The 26,055-nt window shown below is 39.5% G+C and overlaps 1 protein-coding gene across 1 annotated transcript; it reads right to left on the reverse strand.

Annotated features, from left to right (window-relative positions):
* Nucleotides 1-25,054, reverse strand: LOC148086551 (insulin-like growth factor-binding protein 3). The gene is made up of 4 exons (XM_087784704.1): nucleotides 24,566-25,054; nucleotides 18,161-18,408; nucleotides 13,853-13,972; nucleotides 1-2,504 (listed from the first exon to the last, which is right to left on the reverse strand). The coding sequence occupies exons 1-4, from the start codon at nucleotides 24,921-24,923 to the stop codon at nucleotides 2,379-2,381; spliced, it is 852 nt and encodes a 283-aa protein (XP_087640830.1). The 5' UTR covers nucleotides 24,924-25,054; the 3' UTR covers nucleotides 1-2,378.
* Nucleotides 25,055-26,055: the final 1,001 nt, after the last annotated feature.

A 26,055-nucleotide genomic window follows, 5' to 3' on the forward strand; every position in this document is an offset into this window, starting at 1 on the left:
CCTTACCGTGTAAGATCAATGTTTCTATACAAAAGCACAGGGCAGAGTTAATATACCGTAACTTTGATGAGCCATAACATTATGACCACTTTGAGGAAATGGAAGATAAAAGCAGAAGAGAACTCTTGGAGTTATGACCATCTTGGTGTGATGTCGGTCATAAGGTTAATTGTTTATCCCTCCACAATTGTATGAATGAAAACATTATTTTGTGAAAACAATTTAACATTTAAACAATCATAATTTGAATATTTATATTTTTTTATGAACGCAAATAATTGGTAAAAAAAACTTTGTAGGAAGAAAACACTGTCATGATCTGGGCTTTCAACTAGACAGAGATATATATATGACATTTAAAGCAGTCTTGATACCATCCCCATTAAAAAAAAGTTGGGTGGGGGGGTCATAATGTTAAAGCCGATCAAAGTATACATGTTACTGAACAAGTGATCAAAAAGAGGAAGTTCGAAGATTGTGATATAATTATCATGCTTTCGAGCATTTATTTGATTTCTCAAAAACCCAGACACAGATTTTCATGGACAACCCACCTCCGCCCTGACAACATGTCAAAGTGCTCTTGGTACCACTGCCAGAATGTGCTGTTGAGGCCTGGCGTGACCTGGGCGGCACAAGACATACATGGTAAGGATGGAAGATGAAACAGATTAAAAACTCCTTAAATTTTGTGATTCTGAATCAATTTCTGTTGCGTTTAATAATTGTTATTTTTTTGTCCATTTCTTATTTGTATGATGTGTGGGTTCATCCATTCTGTGTACTTCAATTTGTGTGGTCAGCGAGCGTTTCATTTTATTCGTGACGAGTGGTTTGATCAATCTGTTGTAGTAATATGTTGTTCTGCCTAATGTTTGATGCATTAACTCACAATAAAGGTGTACACGTTTGTGTTGTGAAGTGCTTTGTACTTTTTGTAGCGCCTCACGACACTAGCTTTGTAGCTCATGCTAGCTGAACCTGATTATGAAGCTCCCTGAACTGCCTAAAAGATGCAGCATGTGACAAACCGTGGCACTTTTTTCAAAGCATTTCGCTCACTGCTGTTGCACGCTGACCTTTAGCATTCTGAACATGGAGGCCTTTTATAGCCACGCTCACATTAGCTTAAATGCTGATGATCTACAGAGGTCAATAATTCAAACCTTGCAGCAAAATTAGGCTCCTCCAAAGTCTATTGCTGTTCCAGGAAACTGGAAGGTCTAATACAAATGTGACTCATCAAGAGTTTCGCGGATCTAAGTGAGTCATCTACGACTCACAGAGACTCAGCGTGACTCAAGCGATGAGTCACTCACACTCTTAACAGGTTTAACTTAATATACAAAGAGACAAAAAGCTTGACAACTTCTCCAGAATTGAAACATCTGTTGACGCAAAAGGATTTTAACGATCTCCTCGATATACAGGAAGTGATGAAGGCTTGGATGTGACGTGTTGCTAAAAAGGTTTTCCATCCAAAACCTTGTAAACATTTATCAATATTGTTGTAGCTTATTTGTATGAATGAATCATACAGCACTTACCATTTGTAACTTATTAACTCAAGTAAGAATGAATATATTGTTTAGTCTTTTTTAAGTGACCATTAAGGTCTAGTGCTCTTAGCATTGTTCGCCAAAAGCACAGTTTTTATTATCTTGGTTTACAATTGTGTGTTTATATTTTTTTCAATTCCAGTCAATTAAATAATTTGAACAAGCATTTTAAAGTTAGTCAATAGCTAACCTATGCTATCAAGCTAAGTGTAAACTGTAAGCCAAGGTTGTTTATGGTGAATGGATAACCCAAACTGTTCGTCAAAGTGTCGTAATTTATCTTACCTTTGACCTTATGACCCACAACCGAGAACAAATTAAAATACAAATAAAGTAACACTCAGTTTAGGAGGCACCACAAGCTTCAATTCCATGTATGCGTTTTCTTTCCTCGCCGTGTTTCTGGAGGGAAATTCATTTAAAGGCAAAACTTCGTTCCTTCACTCTCCTCCGGCTGAAACAAGTCTTTTTTGCTTTCTAAACAGTTTTCCGCGAGTTGAACAAATGAGAAAGACAACTCACAAAAAAAGGCAGATTTTTGGGGTCATAGTCACAATCAAGTCCTCTTTAAAGGGAGTGGAAAAGACCCTCCTTCCTCTCTTACAATAGTGCAGATGTTTTTTGGCTCTCGCGTCTTTCATAAAAACAAGTGTTCCGCTGAGCGGCCAGGAAGCTTGGCTTGGCTTCTTCACCCTGCTTTGATGAGAGATCCAGTTTTTTCCTTCGAATGTTTCCCTAAATCTACATGCAGAGGAGATTTAGGTCATCCCTCTATCTCGCTTTCCTCCCTTTTCCCATCTCCATTCTCTCAGCCTCCTCTCATTGGCTGTCAGGCCTGTGGCACTGCGTCTCCAGTCGGTCTCTGCCGTTCAGGCCCGGCAGTGGTTGACCATATTTGTCCACGCACCAGCAGTATCCTCGTCTCCGGCCTTTAGAGGGACGACACTGTGAAGACAAGACAATCTTCAGTTTTCATGAGAAGTAAATGTAAGCTGCATTGGTCTCAACCTGATTAGTTACACAACGAGGGAGTTGGCAATGAACTTTAACATCGAACAAACTGGAATAAAGGATTTGTATTTAAAGCTCTCGCAGGCCACATAAAATATCTTAAATGGGACGATTTTGCCCTCCTACCCATCTCCCATCCCATGTCTGCCTCCCTAGTGGCCTATAAAGCAAAAGCCTTCTACTTTAAAATCAAACATTTTTTTAATTTATAACACATGTGTCATGGTGTTCTACAAAGGAACGTTGCAACGTAGATGCACAACATACCATCTGTGTGCTAAAGATGTAATGTGAAGAATTAATTAAAAGATTCTTAACGTTTATACCTGCTAGTGTACGTTCAGGCAACCCTACAGAATTAATCAAGTTAAATCCCCTTGTAAAATATATTGTGAAGATGTTCACATAAAATTAAAATAAAATTAAAACTAAAAAGTGTATCTAAAACAGGATGATTAGTGGGGTTTCTTTCATACTATTTTTCATTCATACAGACAATCTTTGTCTTTTCTTAATGCTTTTTGTAATATATATTTCGACTATGTATACACAGGTAAACTATAACATAAAATATAAAACCTGTTGCTTGTTGGCTTAGTTGGCACAGCTTTTAAATTCAACGATATTTCACGACCTTTAGTGCACAATGTAGAGTGTAACCCTGACTTGTCGGAAAGCATCTTGGTGCTTAACCCTGGAAAAAAAATGTGTTTGTATCCTTTGTGTTGCCTCTTTCGTTCAAGGTGAACAGTCTCCACTACTGCATATATATTTATTGCAACAAGGAAGGTCGTTCACCTTGACCCAGAGGCAACACAAGGGTTAATGGATTCAAAAGGAGTAGATGCAGCGAGCAGTTTCTCTCGACAAAGATCCAAATGGAAAATCATTGTCCTGCTTAGTGGCTCCTACTCCGGAACTTGGGAGATGTTTTGCTCTAATAAACGTGCGACAGGATGACGCAGCAGTCGGCCTTGAGAAAGTGGGCAAGAGTGGATCTCCACATGGTCCCGCGTCAGCACTTTCTGCAGGCGGAACATCAACATGCAGATTATTTTCGATAGCCAGCGAAGGTAAACAGGGAGCTGCTAAAATATTTGCCCAGGCCGACCAGGAGGGCAGCAGGGAAGCCAGCACCACTATTCTGGGATGCGCCGAATCATCTGGAGCTGATTATGACCACACATGCACACACACACACACACACACAAACACAAACCACTTGTCACACATATTGGCAGACGTATCAAATGACAGGTTGTCATCATGAGTGGAATGAACTCATGAAGAGTCGACACGACGTTTACTAAAATAAAGCAAATCACATCATGTCAGAAGAATGATCTGTGAGAGTATCAATAAGCTTAAACCAGGCTCGGATTTTATTTAGATTTTATTTGGCACATCTCCACTATTTTAAACTATATTAACCAACCAAAGAATGTAGAACATCAACATCAACAACAACATATACAAATATATATATTTGTGTTGGATTAAATGAAGATCTATATGCTTCATATTTTTTCTATATGCTTCATATTTTGAGCTTGAGATGTAGATATGTAGCCCACATAGAAAAAGGTTTGTACTCACACCAAAACTTAAGCACCATCATTACTTGTAGTATTTACTTCAACATCGGACTGCAGGCTTCACAATACAGAACCAAAACCTACTTAAGCTGAGGACTAACTTCTCAACAACCATTAAACAAAACTTTAAACAGAACAGCAATTGAATATTAGCAGCAACCCAATTGATTAAATACACACAAGAGGAATCAAAACACTTAATCACCACAAACATGTTAAAATAAATTCAATTCTCATCTAATAACATAAATGAAACATATCCACAGACAAGGTTACACAGTAAACATATAATGAAACAGAACAATTCTTTTCAGCTTTGATTTTATTCTGTTAATTTAAAGTATTTTTACGCCACGTGGTACCGCAAGTGACTTTTGTGAATACTCCACAATAAATAACAATTTATCAGAAAAAAATAATTTCATCAATAGTCACAAAGCACAATTCAGAAACCTAGTTTTTTTGTTTAAATTAACAGAATACTAAACCATTTTACTGTATACACTCTAGGTTAGGCACCGTAACACAACACTAAATATGTAACACAACACAATTACGAAACACATGTAGAGATACAAATGATCAATAAATAGCAGCAAATCAATTAGCAGAGCGATTCTTTACACACAGCAACGGATATCTAAAGACATCAATAAATCATTGAGCACAACAGAACAGTGAAGAACAAACAGGAATGTTTACAAAATGACTGGCAACTATTGATTGAAAATATGTTAGTAAACACAAAGGCATCCATACAAATGTTCCAACTTTATTGCCACCTCCCCCTGCTGGCACCTTCATAACACGGCAAGAATAAATCTTGAGCCAAAAATCTGGAGAATGTTCACACGGGTCATCAGTCAACACACACTCTGGCTCAGCTTCGAACATTCACGTGAGCTCCCGTTGACGATCAAAGACCAGTTTATTGCTCATTAAAATTCCGCCACAGCAACTTCGGCGGCAGCTTCTTCACCCGCCGCCTCACGCTCTTCATCCTCTGTTGAGTCTTCCCCATCTGTCTGCGGCCGAAAACCTTTTTTTAGACTCTGGTTGGCGTGTGTGCAAAATACAACCAGAGCTAAAGATGCCAATAAGAGACTAACAACAAATAACTTAACACACAATAAACTGCTAAGCAAGATGTCATCAAACCTAACAATATCACTTCTAGCTAAACTCAAACCATAACGTTAAAATACTGGTTTTCGTTGTGGTTCATGTGTTCTGTTGGGTAATATTCTCCTGTATTGTTGTAGCTTTGATGTGTTTTGTGTGATCATATCTTATTTGTTACTTTGTTTTAGTGTCTAGCACTTTATCATGTTTGCTATCATGTGTAGTGTCTTGTCGATTTAGTTTTGTCTTTCATTATCGGTTTTATTACTTTGTTATTCTGTTTTTTTCCTAAATTTCTTGTTTTGTTATCATGTTGGATCTGTTTTGTTATGTTGTGTTTCAACATGATGTTTAGTGTCTTGTCTAATGATTTTAGTTCTTTCTTACAGTTGTAGTGGTGGTACTTTTTCTTCAAGTTCCTCTTGCCACTGATTTCAAAGTTTTACGTTTTTTACATACCGTGTGATCAAGCGAGAAGTCAAAGACGGACCATAAACCAGTACACGTTTTAAAACAGATCCGCCCAAGACTCCCATTGACTTTCTTACTCCATTTCTATGCAATAAGGATCTCGTCTTTGATGTCACGTAATGGTTGAAGTAAAGGTAAGGTAAGGTAAAACTTTACTGATCCCTCAGGAGGTCTCCTTCGGGAAATCGTTTTTTTTCCAATAGCCACAGAAAATACAGCAATTTTTCATAAAAAATAAATCAAAATAAAACAAGAAGAAGAACATAAAGAGAAAGAACAAGATGACACAATCTAAGTCTAAAGATAAAGATAAAGAACATAGATCATAGAAAAATAAAAAAGACAAAGGATACAAAGACTAACATAGAACAGAACAACCAGATACTTTATATTACTATATAAGTGATGACGCAGTAGAAACATTGAGGTACGTTGAACCAATAATTTACCAATAACCACACCCACTCTGCTGTGATTGGTCAAACATAGAGGTTTACCCTGCGCGTCTTTAATCTCCTCCTCCGAGGGAATTGTTGTATACACAAAGCAGGACGTGATTACAGCTGGCTGGAGGAGGAGTGAAGCCATTATTACATCATAACGGACTCCTCTCTCGTAACCTCTCATTCGCTGAGATTTCAGATGGGGGATAACTTAATAAAGTATTAACTTCAAAACATGATGAGGAATTTAATGCATTTTGAAGGGGATGACTTCCTGCCTGACTGATCTAATCTGCTCTGATTGCAAAGTGGTCAGTAAGACGAAAAGACAACTTTCAGATTTTTGGCGAAGTGCTTTGTCTGGTTTATGGCTGCCCCCACAGTTATGACAGCGTGACTGCAATCTAACGTAACGTAACGTAACGTGGTAGAGTCTGCACTAAAAACCAGTGAAGGCTCTTCTTCGATCAGTTTCCTGTTTTCTCTTCCTGGAAGCGTCAGAACATACTCCCAGTACTTCAATGAGGTTTTATGTGAAAATAATATATGGTGCTCTTGTACTTGCTAGAATCAACTTCATTATTTTATTATTAATACTTGTGTAATAATGATTTATTTAAAGATTTCTTCATAGCCGGTTGAGATTATCAAACATATGATGTTATCATATCAAAAAGTCACTTCTCACTACAGCTGGTTGTTTATTTTTTATTTATTTATTTATTTTGGGGGGGGGGGTTCTAAAAGTAAACTTGTTTATTTTCTGAGACCCCCTGGCCGAAAAAGCAGTAAATTTCACACACCTCACACATTTATAAGGATTGGTGTGTTTGTGTGCGTGTGTGCATGTGTGTGTTCATGTGTGCGTACAATGTGTATGAATACAGGCTCTTGTGATGGTGGCCTTCCCAGCGAGCAGCAGTGCCGCCAAGCTTCACATGCATTAAGCCGAGTCGGACCGCAGGACAAACAGCTGCTCATACCTGTAATGCTTCACGTGTTGAAAGCAGCATGTATGTGTTTGGTGTGTGTCTGACTTCTCGGTCCCAGGATATTGATCTTCTAAAAATAAAAAAAGTTCAATAAGAGTTTCACCGGATTTATCCCGAAAACATTTTGGTGTTTTGAAGAGCTTTAAAATAGATGTCCAAATGTGGACGGATGAATGAAGTAGGTACATGCCAGAGAGTTCAGGAATTTGTTTAAGAATGTCGTGTGAACCCAGAGCCCCTAAACACACACTGTGGACGATCTCCTATTGCTCGTCTGCTGAAGTGCAATCCAATATGGTTCTAACCAACAATGTAAAATGTGTTTCATTTAATCTATATTTGTAGAATCTGCTTTTTTTTTTCTTCTTCTATTTAACTCATTATCCAAAACGTTTTATCACATGAAGATGGCATTTATTTCTTTGAATTATCTCTCAGAATTGGAATGCACGACGATCAAGATAACCTACTATTTACTTCCATCATTGGGCAAGGAATGGTCAAATGAAAAGTGTGCAATGTACATTTTTTCCATGAAATATAAAGACAAACTGTTAGATTTTGTTGCCAAAAAACACGTGATGCATTTTGTTTTTATTTTTCAGTTTGCTGTCCTCCTAAATGCTTTACTAGTTAATAGAATATTTTCTCAGAGACAAGGTGTAGCACTTTCAGCGTGTGTTATGGACGATGTAAATATGGTCATTTTTCCATACAGTTTCCGTAATTATGCTTCTATCTTAATCCTTGTGTATATCTGTGTCAAGGTGACCCAGTGGCCCGAAAACAAATGTGTTTTGGGTCAAGGTGAACCAAGAGACAACACAAGGGATGCCTTTTACCTTGATCTTTAAAATATATACTTTATTGAATATTGTTTTGATTGTTTAAGCGCTTTGTGACCCTGGTCTGGAAAAGCGCTATACAAATAAAAATGACTTACTTACTTACTTGACTCAGAGGCAGTACAAGGGTTAAACTAGTGATCCATCTCTTCTATGACCAAATATCAAATCCATCTCCCATTCAAGTTCCATCTATGAGAAAAACCCTTAAGTTCACCTGTAACTTTCTGTTTACCAAAATCAATATGTGCAGAATAACATGTTTATCTTCAGTTGGGAAACCAAGCTGTAATGAAGCGGCATGAAAACGCAAAGCGGAGAGGAGGAACAAGGAGTTGAGAGTGAGACGAGCAGAAAATAGCCGTCTGGACTTGAGCGTGTCCGTTATTATAAAGTCGTTGTGGTCACTCTGTTCGCTTCCACAGACCCGTCTGAGTCACGCTCAGTACGACGCTGGACGTCCCGAGCTGATCTCCAGCTGGTCCACCTCACACTGGAGCCAGAACCCTTTTGACGAGACCAAGTCTAATGTGGATCTTAAAGCGGGACCTCAGGGGCCCCTATCATAGACTAGTCATTAACTGAGAGCAGTTTGTGTTTTCGCTCTTTTTTTGTGTTTCTTTATGTATTCTATGTATGTATCTCATAATGTCTGGTTGTTTTAACGAGACTGTTGTTACTACTTGTGTATGTCTTTGGTTTATTTTTTCATTTCATTTCATTTGTGTAATGTCTGTGTGTAGAACAAGTGTGAAATATCTACATTGTGTAAATGTTGTGACCATTTCCATTTTTCCTTTTTGTTGAGCTTCTGTGTCTTTGCTGTTTTGATGCAACCTTTGTATTTGTGTTTGATACACATAATTGTGTCTGTATTATTGCACAAAAACAGTATTGGGTATATTGTACTCATTAGTATTTGCCTGTATTTTAATTGAAATATTTACATTAGAAGATGCCTTAAGCTCCGCCCACTGAAAACACTTTTTTTTTGTGGAAATGAAATCTTATTTACAGTAACTATACCCACTCTGCTGTGATTTATCAAGGTTCGTCAGCACATGTCATTTATCCTGAAAGTCTCCACGTCAAAGGGACTCGTTGTATAAACAAAGCGGGCCTGATTACAGCTGACTGGAGGAGGATTGAAGACCATTATTATGTCATAATGGACTCCATTCTCGTAACCTCTTGTTCGCTCACTTTGGATATGGTGGAGAACTTTATAAAGTAATAACTTCAAAACGTCATCATGATGAGGGACTTACTGCATCTTGGAGATGAAGACTTCAACATTTGAAACATGTGGAAAAGACAGGAGAGAGGAAATATTAAAACATTTCCCTTTAAGAGCTTAAATTTCGAAATGAGGTGAATTTTTATTTTTATAAACTAACTTTGTAGAACTGTTCTGAAAATTAACTGAGATGACAAGAAACAACACAAAAGACACTCAGGAACCAAGCATGTACCCCTTCCCAGAAACTGTGTGGAAGCACAAGCGTTGGTCACGTCCCCAAATCCATCCAAACACACACACACACACACACACACACACCTCTGTCAGTGATTCCTGGCCAAACAAGGAAGTGGCAGCCACGGTGGAGTCCTGACAAAAGAGGCTGGTACAGTGGAAGTGGACATGGGAGAAAGTTGTAATGAGTGGGTCTGTGTCGGGTACGCATGGCCTCCAACGGGATACTAAGCCAATTCATAGAACCACAGCTAAAAATAGCTTGCTTGCAGCCGAACACTCCAGACTCACTCAGGTTACCAGCCACACAAATAAAATCTGCGATGGAGAGTCATGATGCTGCTCACTTTCTCTCTTTAAAAAACCCCAACGTGCACTTCTGACTCACCCAAGTTAATGCGGAATCTAAGCAATACCAAAATAATAATCTGTACCAACATTTTTTTTTTTTATGCAACATTTGTATCAGTTCAAAGACTGTACATTTATTTCAGCAATTGTGTACTACCAGTCTTCTGGTGTTTTTTAGCAGGAGATAAGATTGGCTGGAGTTTGTGCCTTCTTTTAAATCTCTTTTACAGACTGGCTTTTGTGTGATGTCACCTTTTAACCCTTAACAGGGTTTATCAATGGGCTTTTACTCTGCTTTATTTTCAGTGTTTTATCATTTTATTGAATAATATATTCCCTGAATGGAACGTGTGTTGTTTTATTTTGTACTTTGTAACTATGGATTAAAAAGTGATATAAAATTCAATATTATTATTATTAATTATTATAAATTCAGGTCTCCGCAAGTCAAAAAGTTACTTGGTTTTGTGGAAAAATCCTTTTTATCACCACAGAGAAATAACACTAATAACACTGTTTCACTATCAATGTCAATAGAAGTCGGTTGGACATGGAAAGAATCTTGACTCAAGGGGTTCATTTGCTCTGAATTCTATTGGGCCTAAAAGTAACCCGGACAGGTAATTTTGAGTTGTATAAATGGGTCGTACAGCCATCAGAGCGCTTGTCAAACAACCCTTCAAAGGACATGAGTATTTATATCCGGGACTTTGTAATACAATGTTCGTTCGTTCGTTGTCCTCCGCGGGGCAGCTACGTTTAGCAGGGAGGCCCAGACCAGCTACATCATCCAGCTCCTCCCGTGGGACCCCAAGGGGTTCCCAGACCAGCTAGGAGACATAGTAAGTAAGTAAGTAATTTAAATTTATAGAACGCGTCTCTCCTCGATCTTGTTCTTTCAGTCACCACCCATCGTTGTTGACCATAGGTGAGGAGAGCATCACCTAATGGCTTATCTCTCTCTTCACCACTACATATTGGTGTTCCAATCCGCCTGTCGATCTCACGCTCCATTCTTCCCTCACTCGTGAACAAGACCCCAAGATCCTTAAACTTCTCGACTTGGGGCAGAATCGTATCCCCAACCCGGAAAAGACTTCCCACCTTGTTCCAACTCAGCACCATGGACTCAGATTTGGAGGTGCTGATTCTCACCCCTGCCGCTTCACACTGGGTTGTGAACCTTTCCAGCGAGAGCTGGAGGTCATGATCTGTTGAGCCACGGCTTTTGTGTATGGCTCATTTTCAACTGCTAAGAAACATTTTAGTCCTTAGTCCAGTTAAAATCTGGTTTTATAGATGAGAAATAATTGACATTCTGAACAGGCCTGAACTTCTTTACCTCTGTATAATGGATGACAAGTTTAATTTATCTAAATATGTGAAATTCCAAAATGTTTTAGATAGATAAACTTTATCGATCCCTATGAAGATCTCCTTTCGGGAAATTGTTATTTATGGTCTAATTTGAAAGAGAAGATGGGAAATCTAAGCATGTGCAATAAAGTTTTGATATTGAACTGAAAATAAAAATAATCATTGCAATAAAAAAGAAGATTTTATTCAACAATCCGGGAATCTTCTGTATCATAAGTAAAGAGCGTTCTTGCTGCTGTGGTCCTGCCTTCACTTCCATCGCCCCCCCCCCCCTCAACTCTCTGCCCACGCTTCCCCCTCCCCCTGTCTCCTCCCCCACACTTCTTCTTTTCACAGTATTGTCACTTGAGAAGGTTCACACGGTCTCCTCTTCGCAGTGTTTCCGGTCATAAATCTGCAACGCACCGTGAAGACATATCCCCTCTGACTGGATTTAACAGCACCCCCCCCCCCACACACACTCACACACACACCCCCTTCAGCCTCGTCTCAGCCACGCACCGGCGAGAGAAGGCCCACAGGCTGGCACTCTGCTCCGCACATACCCAAGTATAAGCTTACAGTTGCTCACCAGATTTAAAAGTCATTTTGAGATCCAGCGTAGTTTCCTCAGGCCAATTAAATCAGACAAACAGGACATTATTCAAAAGTCAAAATCCATAACTGAGTTTCGCAGTTGGTCGTCCTCACATGATGTAAAGGGTATTGTAGTTTCTTGGGGGGGGTGATTAGTCAGTAGTATCTTTACCAAGAGTTCTGAGTGAGGCGTGCCAGCTACATCTCAACTTCAAATGATAAAAAACTTGTTTGTTTCTTTAAAAAAACGCCTTCGATCAGAGCGACGGATGTGTCTTTATTTTATTTTTTCAGCACTGCAAACACATTTTAGGACAGACAGTACACAGATAAAATAATACAAAACAAAAATAAATCAATATAATTAATAAAAAATGTGGACACTGAATGGCACACATTTGATATATACAATTATGCAGAGCTTCAGAAGAGCCTTGCTGTTTAAAATATCCTTTTTTCAGTTTAATTAAAAAATAACCTGTTCAAGTTCATTAAAATTGTCTTTTTTAAATCAGATGGCAGTAATGCACTTAGGAAGTAGCAGCAAATAAACTGGACGGACGGACGGACGGATGGAATAAGAACAAAGTGCAATAAAGTACGACAAAATCTTTTAGAGGTTAAAAAAATAAAATAAATTAGATTGCCTTAACTCGACAATGACTTTTCTGGTCTGCTAAAAGGTAAAAGTAAATTAAAAGTAAGTTATAAAATACATTTAAAATGTCTCTGTAAAGACACTGTATATAATTTTATGTGGACACTTGCGGCTTACAGACAGTTGCGGGTAAGATATTTGAGGGTTTTCAAATAAATGACAGTAAATTATTTTTTTTTTAAATCCCCACCTAATATTTCTGTACTATTATCAATTCCGTTCATCGCTTTTTTATTGTACAATCCGGCATTTTTGTCCGTTTCCCTTTGACTATTCTGTTAATAGAACTTTATTGACAATACACAACTCGTCAAGCGATGATTTACCTAGAAATGTGATTGCTCTGCAGGATTTTTATTAGTGCCATTTGCTATGCGGCAAAATTAACTCGGCGCCGTGCCGCGCTTTTGGTGAAAGTCCAGGGAAGTTACTGCGGTTAATGCTGTGAATCACAGGCACAGCTTGAAGACATCAGCACTGATTCGCAGACATGACTTTGACAGTCAGGACTTTATATTGACTCCTTTAGTTTCTGGATGGATGACACAAACCACAAATGTGTTGGAGGATGTTACACATCCCATTCCATACATTCCCCTGAGCTGACTTTGATCCTAATCATTTTGTCAAGAGATCCACCTATGTGAGTCACAGATAATTCCAACTTTCCGTCTTCAGTTCTGAATGATCAATGTTACCTCGGAATTTTCAAACTAAAGAAGACAATACTTGTGTGTTTTGACTCGAGTCGCTCTGTGACTCACGCTGATGGGGGTTTATTTTCGGGTGACTCATACATTTCCCTGAATGGATCCGGTTTGGCCCTTCGATAAGAGTCTCAATAACTCGCTACCCCCCCTGCTTCCCGGATAGATTTAAAGTGGTCCAGGTCTAAGGAGAGGTATGAGGACCTGGGTGGCCCGAAACCGGAACCACAGACAGTCAAACCAGTGACGGCCTGTTTGTTTTTTTAACCTCACCGTCAGCACCCTCACCGACACCACCGCCGTCGAACAAGCGCCATCCGAACACTCCCCTGCCGCCACATCCACCGTGCCACACACACACTCCCAGACCACATTCTTATGTCCCTGCCCCCCCACACTCTCCCACACTCACAAACACACCTGACCCACTTCATTTCCTGTGAGTCAGACGTGCATTTACTGGAGAGATACGTGCTTATTAGCCATTCTGATAATATAGTGTTGATGTGGCTGTCAGGGCAACCTGAGAGACGAACAAGGGGAATGTGGAAGTGCGGAGCGGCTGGAATGAGTCGGCGGAGATTCTTTGGAAGTGTCCGGGCATGTGGCGGATATATTTGCATGTCCACACTTTTTGTGTTTGAAAGGGAACAGCAGGGAGAGCCACTTACCTGTTTTTTTTTGTAGAAGCCTTTTCGGTCACAGTTGGGGATGCGGAAGCCTCGCGGGTTCAGCACGTTGTTGATCTTCAGGCTGTTGAGGATGCTTTCCATCTCGCGCCGACACGGACCCTAGTGGTGAAGTAAAGACATGCACATTAAAACATGTTTGTCAATGGCAGGTGGATGAAGTTGTGGAGATCTTTCCTATTAGGATACAAATATCAGTAGCATTACAATAGACACTATTTAATATGATTAGTTAAATATAACAGTACGTATGTTTTTTTAAAGTAAGTTATCACTCACAATAAAGTGGTTTTCCATTTTCATTAGATAAATACAGGTTAAATATAGAGTAGAAGAAGTACAATTTTGAAAAGTGTTTGAGGCAGATGAAGATACTGTCACTTCAGCACCTGTATCATCCATTTCTATTAAGCCTTTTCCACCCACCCATCCAAAAAAACACATTTTCCTGACGTGTCCCTCAACATTTTCTATAAGGTAAACCATAACTGTTGCAAGTTCCTAGTCTGTGTATCCTTCACCAAAAATGCCAATAAAATCAATTCACACTGATTCTGATAAAGACAAGTAAAAAATGTAATGCACATGCCGGAGTAACGACAGAATATGGTGAGCTAAATAAAAAGTACAGTTCTAATAGATCACAAAAACTTTTTATTTAACCTTCATTTAAATATAATAAAACATTTAAACTAGTCATATGACATAAGCTGTGCAAGAGGATTTCTGATGGCACCAGCAAGTCAGTTATCGGTATAGTTCTGTCGAATTATTATTTGACAAAATATGTGTCATTGACTTAACCTACTCTATAAACCAGAGTACATCCTAGAAGATGCAGCTCATATCTGCCATCTGCCATTGTTGTTCTCTCAATATTGAATAAGACTACCGTATTTTCCGCACTATAAGGGGCACTGGATTATAAGTCGCTCCTTCAATGAATGGCCTATTTTAGTAGTGTTTTCATAAATAGGGCGCATAGAATAGAAGATACAGTCAAACGTTTGACTGGGGTTGCGTTATGCATCCACTAGATAAGGCTAAAGGGAATGTCAACAAAACAGTCGGATAAAGTCAAACTTTATTAAGTGTTCTGACAACTCTGTTCAATCCCATGGTAACGATGTTCAAATGATGTTTAAAAGGCTTCAAGCTGCAGCACGTGAGACTGGTTTTGTGAGCAGATAAATGTTGAGCGCGCAGCAGTGAAGTTGAGCACGTGTATGACAGCTGGAGCGCGTGTATGACATGTTGAACGCACATGTATGACTGGTTGAGCATGCAGCAGAGTGATATTGAGTGTACAACAACCAAGACACACTCGCTCAAACCAGTGGCAGTAATATCACTCCATAGATGTCCGCCATGATGTGACTTGGGTCGGGATGACGCATGGCGTAATCCACTCGAAGACGTGTTGGCTCAGTCGGCGCAGAGTCATGAAAGTGTTTGTAAACAAGTCACCCACCAGGTAATGTTCATATATAAGGCGCTACAGATTATAAGGCGCAATGTCATTTTTAAAGGCATTTAAGTGCGCCTTACAGTGCGGATAATATGGTACATATTGCATGAATTGCTATTGCCACAGTCAGTATTTATTGTCTTCTGCTGGGCTTGTGGGACACTACTCCCATAAAAAATAGGTAAACCGGGAGGACTCAGTGGCCATTGCGGTAGAACAGTAGAATCATTCTACCACTTAATCCAGTACTTAACCCTTCCATTTCTTTACCTTTCTTCTTTACAGTGGAGTCCTACATTGAGGTATCACACATTACTTACATCGGTTACATAGTAAAGTTGACGGACCACTGAAATGAGCATTTGATCCATAAAGCCAGGAGAATAATAGATCAGCCTGACCAAACACTCCATCAAGCTTTCTTACCCATTGGTACATTTCTAATACTTTTAATACTTTTTTAATACATTTTCTAACTTGTTGGGGCCTGGTTTAATCTGCCAGACCTTTAGAAATATCACTTATTGTACCGTGTAGTGTCATCAATAATGCAAACGTGAACTGAAGACATCCTCTGTACAGCAAACCAATTTCGGTGTGAGAGAACTGTGGGAGATTCACAAAAAAAACCCAGAAAATCTATGATTCATTTTCGAATGATAGATTTTCTATTTTTGAGCAGAAGCGGTTTCTCTTCTAATTATAAAAAGGTCTGGCTCTTGTGTATAGCTTCAGACAATTTCACCCATAAGTCAGAAGCTCACAACACAAGTCAGACTCCCTAGCACATGTTCCACCAGTCCATGTTTACCTCAATTCACATTCGGGGGAAAACAGAGGGGCCGGATGGAGACGATAACATCACATCAGAGGTAATTAAATGACCCTGTGTGAAAACAGACTGGTCCAACTGCAACAGCACAGACTCCCCAAACAATGTATAAACTTTACCTTCCGCTTCGAGACGTGTAATCACAAATGCTGGCGTTTTTCGACAACACAACGTGGAGGGCATGACCGCGAATTGTGCTTCGGGGAAAACTCTTGATGAGCTAGCGACAGCTCTGTTTGGACATTACCTGCACACGCCACGTTCGGGTACGTGGAGAGGATACACATTGGCGTCATTCACTCGAGCTAAGGCCTAAACAAGGTTGAGTTCTAAACACTGAAATGATTGTCCTGAGTGTGTGAGGAGGAAGATGTATACAACATGTTTGTCAAACACACAATCTTTGTTTGAAGTTCTGGCTCCTGTGCCTCCGGGTGGTTCCTGGTCAGTGAGGTTCTGCTACTATCAAGACCCAACTACAGTAGCTCCTGCATATGGCCACTAAATTCCGTTTTTAGCTGCCGTGGCAGATTGTTAAGGACACAGGGAGGGTTTTAGCATTGTATTGCGCAAGTTTTTGTATTGAGAATACTTTTGACATACCTTACACGTTCTCTTGAACTGAATGTATTTCCGTGTAATTCAAGGTTTAAAACATTTATTTTTTGGTTTTACTCTGTGGTCTCCAGGTTGATAGTTGACCTTCCATGAGTTTTAGTTTTGTTGTCTGAAAGTTGTCATCCTGTTTCCTTCAGACTCTGGCCGCTGGATTAAGAATGCATCTGAAGCTCGTGTCATCTCCATATAAGTGAAAGCTCTGGATTTGTTTGCTGCCATAACAGTTCTCTTCTATGCTTAGTGATGGCCTAACCTATGCTGCATGAAAATATTTTTATCTTCTTTTCATTTCGATTGTTGAAATATTCTTGAATGTTTTAGTGTGAATTTATTCATTGTTTAGTACTCTCTGCTGTTATTACTATTTCTTTAAAAAAAAAAAAGGGTGTTTAAGTTGTTTTTCAATAAATATATTTATCTTGCAGTGAAGTTCTGAGGATAACGTTTTACAAATGGTGAAAAGAATATGGTGGCCCAAAAAAACAACAACTGAAAAAAATGCATGCACAAATACCAATTAAAAGGTCTCTTTTTGATAAGAAAGGTTGCTGACTGGACCGATGGTACAGTGATATTTTTACACGTGAAAAAGTATGTATTTTAAACACTGTTGAGCTGGTACTAATCGAACCTCATGGTTGGCCGTCAACACTTACTGAGGAGATCAGTTCACAGTGGCGATGCAGAATCCTACCAAAACAAGGACAATTCTAATCCATTTTCCATTAGTTTTTGCGATTGGGCTTTTGATTTGCCCTTCAGGAACACCATAGAAAATCAGACAAGCCGTAAGAAAACGTGAAATTATACATATACAGAAACACAAGCGGGTGTTAAAACTGAGTATAAATGAGTATAAATTAAAACAAGACAAGGCTAGCACTAGACAGAGGCAGGAAAATATTCCTTAGAGTATTTTTAAGAATGTAGAAAGTCACATGAATTGAACACAATGTTAAGATAAATCAATTAACACAGCCATCGCAAAGAAATATTGAACATTAAATAGTCAGTCTTCTGTACAAAATGGTGGCACATGACAACAATTTAAAAAAAACAGGATGCTCAAGTGAGCCTCCTTCAAAGAAAAGTTTGGGTTTTACAATCATGTTCTATACATCCTGTGCTTGACATAGTATTTTTCAATCCATTTTTAAAAATTGTAAACCTTTTTTTTCTAAATCTTAACTTTCACATAGACATTCATTGTCAGTTATTATTGTCTAAGGCAGATATGACAGCGGAGTAAAATAAAAACCAAAATATTTATTGTATTTATTTTTGTATAATATTTACCCTAAAAAACGTCTATATGTCTTGAACATCTATGTCTGTCTAACCAGAAATACACATTTAAACTTCTTCTACTTACATACTCGGTCTCTCTTGTGTTCTCCAGCGAGAAGTTGTGTACGTCCATATTGGTTCCACCTAAAGAAGTCTCCACCTTGTAGCTGTGTGTCCGTCTGTTCTGGTCTTTTTTGATCAGTTTGTTCTGTAGTGGTGCACGTCCATCCGTCACCCCGCGGCCGTACCAGCACTTGAAGACTCTGACGCCAGGAAGCTCTGTCGATGTGCTGGTCGCGTTACTGTTGATTTCTTCGACTGGATTAGGGGTTTCTGTGAAGAGAAGCCAGAGGCGTTCTTAAGCACCATCTTTGGGGAACCTTAATATCAAGCCAAAGTAGCTTCGTAAGAGTAGGTCCTGGCCTTTATATAGAGTAGAAGTATAACGAAGTTTAATGACATCTTTTTCCTTATTATCTGGGAAATGACACAGGGTTGCTGATGATGTGTAATTGCTGGGAAGTCCATCCATTTAGTTTTATTCGATTAATTGAAGTGCATACTCTTGAGTAATAGGGTGTTTTCTCTTTTTATTATAGAATTGAAAACGTACTTGGGCTTCTAATTGTCATATGGAGTGGAGGCTGATAGTGTTTTAAAAAAGGGTAAGAAAAAACAACAATAACAACCATATTAAATAAAAGAAAAGAATGTACAGTAAGTGTCAATCCGAATTCTGCCTTTAACCAAGCAAATACATGACTATAGAGAAAATACCAGCCATCAATAAAACGGGATTCACATCCATGCCTAAACCAAATTCCCTAATCTTACACCCCAGCTCGGGCTCTGAGGTCTGAATCTACTGATGGTTCCTCACACACGCTTCAGGACCAGAGGAGAGAAATCCTTCCAGGCTCTTGCTCCTAAGCTATGGAACGATCTTCCTCTCCCTCTGTGTTTGATGGATCTACTGACTCTACTGAATCTACTGAAGAAACATCTTGAGACTTTCTCATTCGTGCAGGCTTTTCCCTGATTTGCTGGAACTCCTGTGTTGTTCTCAGTTTTATCTTGATCTTTTAAGTAAATATTGTATAGGGTATTGTTTTGATTGTTTAAGCGCTTTGTGACCCTGGTCTGGAAAAGCGCTCTATAAATATAAATTACTTACTTACTTGCTTACTTTTCAATTTATTGAATCCCTGAGATGGTCATTGACAATACAAGTCTAGTTTAAACAGTAGTAAAAAAAAACAATGTAGCGGTGACTCGTGGTTAAACATCATGTACTGTATCCAGACAATGAAAGTCAGACAAAAAAGGACATATTTTACCTTTTTAAAGAGGCTGAGTTTCCCTGTCAGTGTCAGAGAAATGGCACCGGGTCACATCTATTTTTGAGTTTGGCACTTCCTCCCTCTGTCCGCTCAATCTTTGCTCCCTATTTACAGGTCAACTTTCTGAGGTTGCATGCCATGTCTGGACAAGTAGTCTCTGTCTTCACAACGTACTGAGGCAGAAGTTGGATGCGGAGTGTTCTAGGTACAACATACAAGGCAGTGTAACCCTTCAGTAAAAGTCCCAATGGATTATGTAGACCTAGAGTAAAAAATGCTAGAGTTGAAAAGCACAAGTTACATTTAGTCAAACTAGAAGAACAATAATTTATGATTTAATGCAGAAGTCTTCTTTTGCAACTATCCTGTCACTAAAAGCACAATGGATTCTAAAGTGAAGCTAAGACTGATGAGCATGGCAGCTAACACTCAGCCCAATGGTCTTCTTCTACTATATATAAAGTTAGATGCTGCATGTTTATGTCTGAATAGAGGTTTCGCAAATAGTTGTGGTTTTTACACACATTTTTACGGCACATTTTTATGAAATGTATAAATGTATTAGTGCAAGACTGTCCCAAGTGTTGAGAATTGCCAAAATATAAGGGATAACCAGAAGGCAAGTAAGAAAAGAAAAAAAAGATCAACATAAAAATGATCCAAATATACCCAAAACATATTTATATATATGTATAGTAGTATAAAGGGAACTGAAGAAAACATTCACAAAAAAAAAAAAGTTTGTGGCAAAGAACTTAATAAAGTTGTATATAGAGTTAATAGAATAATAAATGCAAAATAAAATTGTAGCAAACATTTGTTAGCAGTTCACCTATGTCTCGAGGAATAAAATTACTTTGTGCATTTCTTGCAGGAAAATATTGTGAGAGGGACGACGGATAAATCTACTTAAATGGATGGAGGGAGTCTGACATTAAGAATTCAGAATCAGAATTACTTTTATTGCCATTTTCAGAAATAAAATCTAAAATAAAATAATAAAAATAAAAATAAAAATCTTAAAACATAAATAAAACAGTTAAACTATTCACATAGTGCAGATAAAGAGATGTAGTGTGTTTTAACAAGTTTGCGTTCAGGAGACTTATTGCAGAGGGTAAGAAACTGTTGTTGTGGCAAGAGGTTCTGGTCCTGATTGACCGAAGCCTCCTGCCCGCTGGGAGAGGGATAAAAAGTCTGTAGCCAGGGTGAGAAGGGTCGGCTGTGATCCGACCCTGGGTCCTGGAGATGGGTCGTTGGTTTGATCACCTGCTCAGTAGCGTGCACGATGCACTCCACTCTGTTCCTGTCCCTGGAGGTGGCGCTAGCGTACCACAGGGAGATGGATGAGATGAGGTTCGTGTAGAACTGCACGGGAATCTCCGTCAGCAGACAGTGTTTCTTCAACTAAAGAAGTGCAATCCTCAGTGGGGATGACCTTGACCTCCATAAAGGATTGCTTACTTTTTGGTGTAATGGTTTGTTTGTCCAATGCAGGGACCGGTCTGTGATGTCAACGCCCGTCACATGTAAGCATCCTGACCCCTGACCTCCAGTAACAACAGAAAAACACTGACGGAATGCTGACAATGAAGAGAGTAAACAAGAAGGGTGAAGTGTGATGAGGGGACTGGACTATTAATAGTCCTCCATGTTGGCGAAGATTCCTGTCAAGACTGAGGGATGCACCAGCCCGGAGAGCAGGCTCCTCTCTAATAAAAGTGGCACCGAACGTCCCGCCACCGAGTCGGTTTCTGCCACCACAAGGCCACAGCCAGTGAGATGTCCCGACCAGCAGAGCGCCGATTGGAATAGACGCACACGCCCAGTTTCTAACTGAAAGCAGACTTGTAGGTTGTGGTCTGGCACGTTGGGGAGAAGTGTGCAGGCGAGCTGGCAGTCCAGCACTCCCCTGTGACCGGCCGATCAATTAGCGATAGTGGCCGTCTTACCGAAACAACGACAACATCACTGAGACGGCACACGAAGGCTATAAATACTGGAAACTTCTAAAAAAAAAAAATGTTCAATGGTGCGTGAAATGGTCCTAGGAATGAACTCTTGGATAAACATGTTTTTGCAGCAGAGGAGAGGAAAACAGTGTTGTGAGCTGGTTGTTGTTACACGCTCTGACCAGCAGAGGTGAGATAACTCGTGGGCAACATCGACTCTCCACACGAACAGCCGGCTCTTTTGGGCATCGGGATGAAACACACCATACTGCTTTTGACACAGGTGTGAACACGAACTACTGTCTGCTTCTCTGAGTGTAACATCTTTGCTAAAACAACGAGTCCTTTAGCAAATTAATGGAACTACATTTTGAGTTTTTTCTGTGTGTAAATGCCATATAACTCTGTTTTGAAGGCTAATGCCAATTTACTTTTAGTTTGGTGGAAAATCAATCGATGTAATGAACATGACCACTTTAAGACCTGATTTTTTTAATGTCAAAAATGTAAAAGGTTCATGCAACTACAAAATCATTTTCAATTTGAAAAAGTTTTGATCGATCTCCAAGACAAGGATGCTTCTTTAGTGGGACTGAGACAAATAGCTTTTCATACTGATTATATATCAGATAATAACTTTCTGCACTGTATTCCTGAAATAAGTGAGTCACAAAGGTACATTGAATTTAAAGGAAATTACACTTTTTAACAGATATGTTTTCATAAATATCACAAGAAAAAAGTCAGCTGAACTAAAACGACGATAGAAACGATTTTCTTTAAAGATAAGAATAAAAAATTGTATGAAACATTGTGACGTGATCAAAACAAAAGAAAAAACCTCAACGCATCAAAATCACAACAAATCTGTATCTATCAACAAAAACAATAAAGTTTAAACAAAACAAATTATTCATAAAACACATCAACAAATCATCCACAAGAGAAACAAATCATCCGAATAATACCTGTGACTATAGATAAAAGAAGTAGACTTGAGTCTCTCACACTGAAAACTAGGGGTGTAAGAAAATATCGATATAACGATATATCGCGATATTTTTACTCCCGATACTGTATCAATATTCAATATCAATAATCAAATGATATATATATTATATATATATATATATATATTTGTGCTGACGTCATGCGCCGACGCCAGAGAAGCAGCTGTTGCTAACAACAGACCTTATAGCAGCTGCTCTGCTTGTTGCTGTGTGCGGATGTTTGGAGGAGAAATCCCTCCACAGAATTCAACACCACTAACTTTATGAAGTATCTAGAGAAGCATCACGACAAAGAATATGAGCAGATCGAAGCAACAAAAAAGACGAAACAAGACGAAGCAGTTAACTTTGCTGTTCTGTAGAGACGAGAGAAAATTTCAGTCACCTGTGTGAAAGTCAACAATAACAAACAATCTTCTTAATGTTAATGTTGACTTCATCATTGAAATGGGTTTCAATCCAATAAATTGACAGTGTGTGTATCCTGCCCTCAACACGTTGACTTGCGTTTTGGCAGTAAGTTAAACACGATTTGCTCATCAAGACTCTGAAGCGGTGGATTCTTTGTACTCAGGTTTATTTTTACTTTAATACTAGTTGAACAAAGGCTGACAGCGTTGAGTTCCGTGTGTAACGTCAGCCCTAAATTCAACTTTCACAAACCAAAGGACGATCAATGATGGCACAAAAATACAATAAACAAGTTTGGTTTATTGAAAAACCCTGTTAAACGCTTTACTAACTTACTTTAAATTGTGTTAATCACAAATTAAATGGTTTTCTAACAAAAAAATAGAATAAATAATAACTTTGAATTAAAGTAAAATGTTATTTCAAAGGTTAAATATATATTTAAACTTTTAAAGCTGATGTTTAAAATTAAAAACACTGACAGATACTGGATAATGCATGTTGCTCCAAGTTGTTTGAGACTTTTAATGCACTTCATTGTTAATATAGGTTCATGTTTGTTGGTAATATGTTGAGAAGCACTTTCCTACAAGCACTTCACATTTGTATAGAGAAAAGATTTGCTCAATAATTTGTTGTTTCTTTAAGATAAACAATATATCGTTGTTCCAACAGTATCACAATATATCGCGATCTATCGTCACACATGTATCGTCTCACATGTATCATCACACATGTATTGTGATAGCTATGGTATCGCCAGATCCTTGCCAATACACAGCCTACTGAAAACCAGGTATTACTTTCTTACATTTGGCATAACTTCAACTTCTGCTTTCGTGATGAAGCATCATTTTGCTGAAAAATCTCAAATTGAAGTTTCAACCTTCGCCCCATGGCTTGAGTCTCTGCCTGCGGCAAAGGTAAGACATAAGTACATGTGCTAGCTTTAGCCTCGCAAAGAAATACACTCACTTTTATTATTATTTACATTATATTTAAGCAGCTGTGGCTGCTTGAGCATGTATCTAGTCAGCAGAAATAAGATAGTTAGGGTTAACTTATAAATCAGTTGTTACAGATTTGCAATATTTCAGCTACAGTGTTCAAATATTATTATCTATACAAATGTGCTAAATACAAACAATTATCAGAAAGCACTTCAATAATAATAATCTCTAAAAAATAATGATAATAATAATGTGGATTTGGGGACAAATTGTATTTCTTAAAATCTAGGGCATTTCCCTGACTTGTGTTTGCGTGTGTGGTTATTCACAGTGTTGTGTCTGTGTGTGTGACAATGTGTCGAGTGGTTGCGTATTCACCGCACATTTTTGTGGTCCAACCAAATAACCCAGATCGTGAATACACAGACACACGTACACACGGCTCTGACGTCAGCAGCACCTAAACACACACCAGTGTGTCTTGACACCTCCGTGGCATGTGTGCCAACAACCCTCCGGTGGAAGCTGCACACGGACTCACACGCAAAACCAAAAAGTCGGACTTTTACGCGTAAACGTGCGGCGATGAAACTTTCTGAATTCTTATGAAACCACGCCGGGTTCTGGATGGATGGAGTGTATCTGCTGATCCTCAGCACTGGAGGGAAGTCAACTCCTGCGAGGGAAACTTTCTGCGGGTTTGTTTTGCTCGGACGTGCCATGTCAAACCTCAACCCTAAAACCTCACGCGCAGGAATGTTGAGCATCATTCTTTTTTTTTTTCATGATGAATATCCTCGTGAGAAATGTAACGCACGATCTCTTACCTTGTTTTGGCGCAGGCGCAGGTGCTTTCCTGGCGCACACCCCGCGACCCTCCAGCAGCGCCTGCAAGGGTCGCGTCTCCCCGGGCTGCTGCCGGCACGACAAGCCGGACCCGCAGCGGGCGGTGTAGACCCCGCACGCCTGCCCGTGCTCGAGCGCGCACGTCACGCAGCAGCCGCAGCCGGGCTCCCGGACCTGCTCCGCGCACTCCCGGGGCAGCGGCTTGCACTGCAGCAGCGCGCCGGCGTCGCACGGTTCGCAGCGGACCACCGGGCCCCCCGCGGCGGCGGCGGCGGCGGCGGACGGGCCGGTGCACGCGACCAGCGCGGCGGCCAGGCAGAGCAGGCGGAGGGCGGGCATGGTTTGCCGATCGACCGGGTCACTGAGGGACGGTGTGCGGGTCGTCGCGGAGGCTGAGCGCTGCGAGAAGACTGGCCCTCTCCATGTGTGCGCCCGTTTACTCAGAATTCTGCTTTTATACGGAGTCAACAAGTCACACCCTCCCCCCCCCCCCATGAATAATGTAACCAAGTCCGAAATGAAGGTCCAGTACCAGAGGATTGGGTTGTTTTACAGTTGTGCAGCAGACCATGTGGTGAAAACCTGTCCTCTCTCGACTATTCATTTGTTTACTGCAATACTTTTTCACTTTAATGCATGCATTTACTCATGTGGTCGTATTTATTCTGTAAAATTGTGTGTCTATTAAAGGTGGGAGTAAATAAAAAAATGAAAAAATATGAAAACTGAAATGTCTTGTTTTATTTTTTCGTATTTATTTCAGGATTACAGTAAGTAAGTAATTTTTATTTGTATAGCGCTTTTCCAGACCAGGGTCACAAAGCGCTTAAACAATCAAAACAATACTCAATAAAATATATACTTTAAAGATCAAGATAAAACTGATAACACAACAGGAGTTCCAGAAAATCAAGGAAAAGCCTGAACAAATAAAAATGTCTTAAGATGTTTCTTGAAGGAGTCAGTAGATCATCAAACACAGAGAGAGGAAGATCGTTCCAAAGCTTAGGAGCAACAGCCTGGAAGGATTTCTCTCCTCTGGTCCTGAACTGTGTTCAGGAACCATCAGTAGATTCTGATCCACAGACCTCAGAGCCCGAGCTGGGGTGTAAGGCTGGATGAGATCAGTGATGTAAGGAGGAGTCTGACCATGAATAGCTCTGAAAGTAAGAACCAGAATTTGAAAGTTGATCCTGAAAGAAACTGGAAGCCAGTGAAGAGTTTTCAGGATCGGAGAAATGTGAGTTCTTCTGCTTGAGCGGGTCAGAATTCTCGCTGCAGAGTTTTGTATCAACTGCAGGCGAGACAGATCCTTCTTGTTAAGACATGAAAATAAACTGTTGCAATAGTCCAGGCGAGAAAAAACAAACACATGGATGACAAGCTCCAGATAATGTTGTTACAAAATTTTCCTAAGTTTAGAGATTTTTGTCAGTTGAATAGTACTGTTATGATTGTTTCTTGCCTTCTT

Source organism: Callionymus lyra, chromosome 2 (assembly GCF_982586985.1).
Source record: "Callionymus lyra chromosome 2, fCalLyr1.hap1.1, whole genome shotgun sequence".
Taxonomy (NCBI): Eukaryota; Metazoa; Chordata; class Actinopteri; order Syngnathiformes; family Callionymidae; genus Callionymus; species Callionymus lyra.

Excerpts from the sequence above, each read along its gene's own strand:
- LOC148086551 (XM_087784704.1), bottom strand. The coding sequence starts at position 24,923 with ATGCCCGCCCTCCGCCTGCTCTGCCTGGCCGCCGCGCTGGTCGCGTGC. Across the intron at positions 18,409-24,565 it reads TGCGCCTGCGCCAAAACAAG|AAACCCCTAATCCAGTCGAA; the intron begins GTAAGAGATCGT and ends TTCTCTTCACAG. Across the intron at positions 2,505-13,852 it reads GCTTCTACAAAAAAAAACAG|TGTCGTCCCTCTAAAGGCCG; the intron begins GTAAGTGGCTCT and ends TTGTCTTCACAG.